At 40.1% G+C, this 8,129-nt stretch overlaps 1 protein-coding gene across 1 annotated transcript in view; it reads right to left on the bottom strand.

The window, feature by feature from the left end:
- Positions 1–238: 238 nt before the first annotated feature.
- Positions 239–8,129, bottom strand: part of SRRD (SRR1 domain containing) — a 14,452-nt gene continuing 6,561 nt past the window's right edge. Inside the window, exons 7-10 of the mRNA XM_018564629.1 lie at positions 7,964–8,062; positions 4,504–4,655; positions 2,741–2,786; positions 239–446 (exon numbers count right to left, since the gene is read on the bottom strand). Of these exons, the coding sequence (XP_018420131.1) occupies positions 255–446; positions 2,741–2,786; positions 4,504–4,655; positions 7,964–8,062 (489 nt within the window). The 3' untranslated portion in view covers positions 239–254. The remainder of the gene's footprint in view (positions 447–2,740; positions 2,787–4,503; positions 4,656–7,963; positions 8,063–8,129) is intronic.

The following is an 8,129-nucleotide window of genomic DNA, read 5'->3' as shown; positions in this document are numbered from 1 at the left end:
CTTGTGAATGAATCACATGACCTCCAAACTTCCAGCACTGATAGATGACTTGCACACCACCACATTCTGCCATACATACTGTATATGTAACTCATATAGGTGTCTTCATGTTTGGCTGCAGGAGAGCACTGTCTCACTTGAATTCACAAAACTTAAAAGTAAACCACCCAATGTTGTGCAGGCCTAGAAGTGCCCCTGTTATTTCCAGTCTGTATTACTATAGAACAATTAAAAAATGTCAATTACTTCCAGTACTATATAGTAAGATTTCGAACGATCTCCAGGTCATCACTCTCTTGGTACTGAGGCTCCTCCGGAAGCTGCCATAGATCTTCAGGAAAAGTCTGTAGCTTGGCAAGAGGAAAGCTATGTATAGACGTGTCATTGAAGATATCACTGTACTCGGGGCACTCCGGGAACGCAGTTTCTTTTACAGCTTGTAAACTCTGTAATGAAATGAAAGTTGATAGATTACATTAGACGTTGATTAAAACTAAACATGTGCACAGATCTATCTACTACCATCTGTGCGCTATCCATAACCATTTATACCTTCACTAAACAATTTCACCTTTCACACACGTTAATGGTCCTTTAAATTAGTGTCAACATAAAGTTACCTGCTACATAAAGCTAAACTCCAGGCAAATAAATACACAGATGAAATACATACAGGTGAAACTCGAATAATTAGAATATCGTGCAAAAGTAATTGCAGTAAGTGCTGCAAAAGGGGCCCAAACCAAGTACTGAGTACATATGCATGCTTGTACTTTTCAGAGGTCCGATATTGTTCTATGTACAATCCTTGTTTTATTGATTGCATGTAATAATCTACTTTTTTGGGGTTGTGGATTTGGCGTTCTTGGGGTTTTCATGAGCTGTAAGCCATAATCATCACAATTATGACAAATCACGGCTTGAATTATCTTGCTTTGCATGTAATGAGTCTATCTCATATATTAGTTTCACCTTTTAAGTTGCATTAGTGAAATAAATGAACTTTGCACGATATTCTAATTATTCGAGTTTCACCTGTATATAGGAGCTGTTTTCCCTGCTAATGGATTTGTATTTCGACCCAGTCCTGAGATTTGCAGAGCACTGCCACACAGCGCAGTCCTGTCTGGCAGGGCAGTAGGCCTGATTGTTCTATGCTGATGTTACATTCAACTTCCAGGACTTGCCCCTCCCCCAGCCTGTGACTAGGCAGTCAAAAGAAAAAGCAGCAGACTGATGAGCTCATCTCCCTGTCACTCTGCTCTATTCTTCTGTCAGTATGCTCCTTGTTAGCACATGAGCACTGCTATGTCTCTCTTTCCTGGTCTGAGCTTTGCTGTACAGAGACTGCAAGTTGCCGATAGCAGCTCCAATATAGGTGCCAACACTGCTTGTATTTAAAAAATAAATACATTTTATGACGTATTAAAGGAGAACTATGGGGTCAGTGCTTTTCCCCATAGTTCTCCTTAGGGTAACGGGAGGACACAAACTAGCGTCCTCCCGTTACCCTAAGCTCAGTATACCGCGAGCTACAGCTCGCGGTATACTGAGACGCGGCAGCCGGAGCGGATCCCGACGTAGATGACGGGATCCGCCCAGTTGCGTGACAGCTGGCTCTGTCTATCTAGAGGCAGAGCCAGCTGTACCCGCCCCCTCCCCCGTCCGTTCCGCCAGTCAGCGCTGGCAGATCGGAGCGGGGAGAGGGGAATCCAGCCCTCCCCCTGTCACGGCAGAGAGCCGTGACAGGATCGAGAGGTGAGCGAACGCCGGTATGTGTGCGCTCACCTCCCGATCTACTGAGCCGACCTGTGACAGTCTCATTGTCACAGGTCGGCTAGAACTATGAGGTGAGTGGAAATCACTCATCTCATAATTCTCCTTTAATGAATACAAAGCGTAATTAATTTGCGTCTTTATATCTGCCTGGAGTTCAGCCTTAATAAAATAACTTTTTACAAGCATTTCATCAGATGACTTAGACGTTCCATTGTGAAAAATATGACTTCCGGTACCTAACTGCCTCATGCTATAATGCTGAAAAGTCCTTCACTGAGCCTTTCTACCCCCCAGTTCATGCTTTTGTGTCTTCCCTTTCACTTTATAGAGAGATTTTCACACTGTAAATTCTGCTCAGGACTTTCTATGTTTTGGATATGTAGCAAGTGGAGAAAGGAAGATAATATTTCCACAAGCAGGGGCACCTAATGCCTGTAAAGTAGACATGTCATGACAAAAACACAGTTGCTGCCATTGCTGACCTCTCTTTCTAAAAATGCTTTTTGTTTGGCTGGTTCCAATTCTTTGAGCCACTGAATGAAACAAGCATGCAGATAAGAACTTTTCTTTAACTTTCCAAATCTACATTTCAGGTCAGTGACTGGAAGGGTTTGTATTTATAAACCGTTTGCACTGCAAGATGTGATGCATTATTGCCTCTGGATGGAGCCGAGGAGCATAGGAAATTCATATACTCCTTGGCTCCAGCTAGTGGCCATAATTTGTGTGGAATCCCGTTCACAGACATGTTCACTGTGCAAATAGTTTATAAATACACCCCAAAGTATTGAATCTGGGCAAACGGACCCCTAGCTTTTTCAGAAGGAGATTAGAAATATTATTATAGTAATGAACCCTTTTATATGTTAGGAAGAGTCATATTAATAATGGAAAGTATTTATACAGCTAAATGGTCATTAGTTATCTGTAGCAAAAAACCCCTCTGAAATAAAATGCCTACCTTATAGATATAAGTATAGTCTCTTTGCAAAATTCGGGATAGCAACCTAAGAAATAAAATATTTGACACAATGTAAGGATTATACAACATTATAAAGAACAAAAAAGGAAACAAAGAAATTAAGAATAGTGTAACATGTTTTTGTCTGCTTTATAAATAAAAAACAGGTATGTACAAATCAGTCCGTGCTTAGATACCGGCACCGATACATGTTGGCATGAAAGTTCAGATGTCTAAAAAAACATAATTGAGAGGTTAAACGACAGATCGAAGTTATGGGTATAACAGTGTCAAGAGTCAGCTTTTAATTTCTAGCCGGACTGTTAAAGTATAACTACACCCAAAACCAAAAATGAAATATACTGCAGCTCACCAGTCCTAAGCCTGACAAAAGAAAACAAATGCAGCCACATCTCCAGCAAGTACAGAAAATACCCATTGATCTGGCCAGAAAAGCCATGTCCTTGTCACTTCCTGTGAGCTGACCTGGAACCATAAAACAATGTTATCTTATTTGTGTTCCCTACCAATCCTATCAGTCCCCAAGTAATGGAGATGAACAAAGGAAGAAATGTAAAGTCCAGTCTGGGTGGAATAAGTGTAGACACACACACAGAGGGGGGAATTTAACAAAACTGGAGCAGTTGCCCATGGCAACCAATCAGCATCTCTCTTCAGTTTGCTCATTAAAGATTTGAAAATGAGACGGAGAAGCCGATTGGCTGCAGTGCAAATCTGCTCCAGATTTTGATAAATCCTCCCCAGAGTGTGTAAAGCTGGCCATACAGTAGTAGATTTCAAATAAGCGAAAGATCTTTCTTTAGCACCCAATAATGCCATCAGACACTTGATGAATGTTGATCCAAATTTTGTTTGATTTTAACTTTTCATTTTGGAATGAATTGAGTTTCCCGAATGAAAACCATATTCACTGTTAGAATTTCATTCCTTTGAGAAAAAAAATGTCATCCTGCACCTTTAAGTTTTTTTCATCACTATGGTTGAAATCGATGGTAGATTTGACCCCATTAACTAAGAGAGATTCGAAAGAAAGTTCTTTCATACAAAAGTTCTTTTGAAAATCTAAGCAGTTTATGGCAAACTTTATTTGTACAAATACCAGGTGAAAATAAAGGAAAAAAAGGCAAAAAGAAAACTACTGCAGACACCTCATCTAAGGACTGGCAAGCTGCAATATAATAATACGTGTTTTGGGGGTTAGATTCTTTGGAAACTTAGGGTGAGGGAAGTAGGAGATCTTTTATTTATTGCTTTTAATGGTCAGCTGACAGCAGTTTTAGGTTAGAATTGGGGACATCATTTTTCACTTGTTTTCAGTACTAAAAGTTCTGCACTGAGAACTACCAGTTCTGAAAACCAGTGTGTGACTATATACCGTACTCATCCTACATAATACATAATTTACAGCAACCAATAGCTGTTAGTCAATCGCTACAATGCACACTACCGGAGCTGTCACAACGCACTAGCCTGCCCTCTAAAACCAGCATTTCAACAGACAGGCTGGTGTGAATAGGCCCTTGCTGTTTTTCCTAACAAAAGATTTGTACATGTGTCCAGCCGTTCTTCTGATGCACACGGGTGTGCTATTTAGCAAGATGACTCTGTTCCTTCTTTGCTTACCATGATTATTCCTAGGTCAGCTCACTATACGGAGGTGATGTATTCAGAGTATTGAGTTATTTCATTTCTCAAATCACAAAGGGCTTTAAAGACGTATCGTGAAGGGGTTTACAGCTTACCGTTCTTCGATCCCTCTAAAACTGTTGCCAATGATAATCATTTGTGACAAAGCCTCTACTGACCAGTTCCTCCACAGCAAGTTATTGTATAGAGCCTTCCCACAATGCAGCATGTAGAACACTGTGGGTTTCTGCACAGCATGCTTCCCCTCCTAGAAAGATAAAGACAGTCTACTGTAGCATCTCCTAATAACTTAATTTTTATGTACAAAGCACTAGTACAGGACTGTGAAATTAACAATAGTACCTGGTATTTATTTTCAGCATGAAGAGCAATGCCAATGTGCAAATCACAGTAGCCCACAGCAGCAAAATTCAATTTATATTACGGGCTTTGGGTTACAACTTCCATATTGCTCTTTATCTTAATAAACAGGCCCAATAATGTGTAATTAAGAATGTAGTAAATAGTCAATCACTGCTAGATGCTCTGGAACATGACTACATCATGTGGCCTGTCCATCCTGGGTGCCTGGGACCTCCAGGGCAGGTTTTAGGAGGAAGAAGGGTGCGAGATCAGTAAATATCCATTTGCTGATCTCCCCTGGGTAGTATAAACCTGGAAGTGCTCAGCTCTCAGCAGTTCCGGGTACAGTGTGGTCAAACAATGGTCCGTTATCAAACACAGTCTGTGCTTAATCAGCTTAAACAGAGTTCAGGGTGACATTAGGGGTACAAACAGACCTCTGATGTCTCCTTAAAGAGAACTTGTCACTTCACTATGATATCACATAGGAGGCTTGTCATCCCCCTTGTGATAGCAATCATTTTAAGTAAAAAAGGAAAAAGTTAGATAAACAAAGATATTACATTTAATAAAATAAATCAAAAACACCCAAAACAAAAACAAAAACTGATGACCTGTACAGTGTCACCTATGGACAATTATGGGTACTGTAGTTTTTTGCCACTTCACAGGCACATGCAATTTTGAGGGTTGACTTATCTGATATCTATTTACTTAACACAACCTCATATTTTCTATTTTATGGGTGTTATATAGTCCTTGTGTGCATTAGAATTAATTTAAGTGTATTATTTACTGAATATACATTTGATAAACAGTAGTGCAAATATCATGCAACATAAAAAATGCAACTGTTATGTTATTCTACAAGGCCCCTGCTTTCTGAAAATATATAAGGTTTTGGGGTTTGAAGTGTGTTTTCATGTACAAACGCTGGATTTTACAGTACTACGAGAGTGCAAAATGAAAAAAATTACTCTGGCATTAAAAGAGTTAAAGCAGTATCAATTCTCTTAGGTACACGTATGAACAGTTTTTAAGGAATGCAGCAGGTAGTTTGTGCTAAACATCTAGTACTACCCACAACTCTTCTGTGGTTTTAGGCCATCTCGTTTGCTTCTGTTTCTTCAATTAATCCCAGACAGGCTCAATGGTGTTGATATCTGGGCTCTGTGGAAGCCATGCCATCTTTTCCAGGACTCCTTTTTCTTCTTTTCACAGAGCATATTTCTTTACTGCTTTGTTTGCATGTTTGGGGTCATGGTCCTGCTGCAGAATTAATGTGGGAACAATCAGATGCCTTTCTGACAGTATTGCTTGCTATATAAGTATCTGCCTGCACTTTTGAGCATTAAGGAGACCATTAATTATGGCCAAATCCCCAACCCCATGTGCAAAGTAACCTCCACCATGCTTCACTATTGCCTGCAGACACCCATCCTGTACCTCTCTCCAAGATTCAGCAAACTGCCTTCTTTTACAGCCAAATATCGCCAAATTAGGATTGATCCATCCAGAGATTCAACTGCCATTTTTCTGCACATCAGTTCTTGAGCTTTCATGCATAGGTGGATAGCTTGGCCTTGTTTCCATGTCAATGGTATTTTGCCCGCAAGTCTTCTATGACCAGACTTTTCCAGACTGTAGATGGATGTACCAGAGCTTATGGAGAAGAGCTTGGACAGCACCAATGGAAACACCTGTCTTTCTTGTATCACTGCCTGCGAGAGACCTTGTTGATGCAGTAAGGCCACCATAAGTCTTGCTACTGTGCTCAGCCTTGCCATTGTGTAAGAATATTAACATTGAACTGCCTTAAATGACTTCAACTTGTAAGTACTGTATTTTTCAGTGTATAAGACTATACTTTTTCATAAAAATGTTTACCTAAAAATAGAGGGCGTCTTATACACGGGGGCCGAGAGGAGAACCGCGGTTGCGAAACTGCCGATACCTCTGCAAACTAGCCTCACGAGTGAAACTTCGGATGGCAGAGACAAGATAACAGGTTTCCTTCAATCATAAATCTTTTGTACCTGACGTCAGCTGTTGCTGGGGAAGAGCGTGTGTAGCCAGTGCCCAGAGCGGTAATGTCGGAGCATTCTGTGCCCATAAAAATGTCAGAAAACGAAAAAATAAAGTGATTGGCTCAGAGTTAAGTGTGATGCATAATATCATTTAAAATATTGATTTCTGAATTTTGGGTAAGAAAATTTGGGGGCGTTTTAGTGTGAGACAAGTTTTTTTACATGCTAGCTTGTGAGTGTGCCAGGAAAACTTTTTGCTATTTTACTGTTTAAAGCCCATTCCATGTGCACCTTACTGTAAAGCTGGTGACGAATTGATGAGTGCATTTGTCATCTGTTTTGCATGATTTTTTTGGTGCAGTGATGCATGGGGGGGTCTCAGCTGCCATTGTGATGTGCGGGGTCCCTTGTGCGTCTCTGTGCCTTTAAGGGGGTTGGGTATCCTCCTGACAAACCTGCACCCAATTTTATCTTCTGCCCCATGTGCTCCAAGATGGAGGCTCTGATAGTTTAGAGTTAGGACCGCACTATAAGAGGTGCCTTGGCGCGGCTGTCACATTTTCTGCAGAAGATGTGTATCCAAACCTCTGTTTTTAACCTTAGCGGTGAGACAAGTTTTTTTACATGCTAGCTTGTGAGTGTGCCAGGAAAACTTTTTGCTATTATACATGGGGGCGTCTTATAGACAGAAAAATACGGTCATGGCCTTCCCGCACCAAGATTTATTCCTCCTATAGAGCAGATTCAGTTTGATTTAATGATTATACTTGAACCCACATCTTATGTTGTTAAACATTAGCATCTGTTGGTTTGTTTGTTTTGGGGTATCCATTAGGGGGGCACTCTGTTTGTCAGAACTGTCCTGAGTTTTGCACTAATATATATATTTATTTTTGTCCCCATCCCAGACTACATATATTTATGTTGTACCCTCTGCTGGTGGTAAAATATTTTTTGTTTACAATCCTATTTCCAATGTTCACCTGACATCTGTATTTCTTTGCCTCCCTCTCTTACAGGTCTTAGGGATTGATTTAACTAGCTTGTGAAAATGTCAGCTACATGCTGCAACTCATGTCAGCTAATCTGCAATTTTTCTGATTGGTTGCCATGCAAATCACAAATCCCTTTCTGTTCTGTCAGCATTTCTTACTTATATAAAATGAACAGCACTGCATTAGGTTACCTCATTTTTAAAAATAACTTTTAGATCCAGTTCTTGAAGCACAGAAATCTCTAACGTGGAAAATATCGGGTCAAAAACATTGCACTGCTGACGTGGAATCTGTAGAGACAAAACAACAAATTTTGGATTTAATTAAAATTATATATATTTTGATTATATATATATA

The sequence above is a fragment of the Nanorana parkeri genome, unplaced genomic scaffold (genome assembly GCF_000935625.1).
Source record: "Nanorana parkeri isolate BGI_ZX_2015 unplaced genomic scaffold, ASM93562v1 scaffold767, whole genome shotgun sequence".
Lineage (NCBI taxonomy): Eukaryota > Metazoa > Chordata > Amphibia > Anura > Dicroglossidae > Nanorana > Nanorana parkeri.
This window is presented reverse-complemented; position numbering and strand designations above follow the sequence as displayed.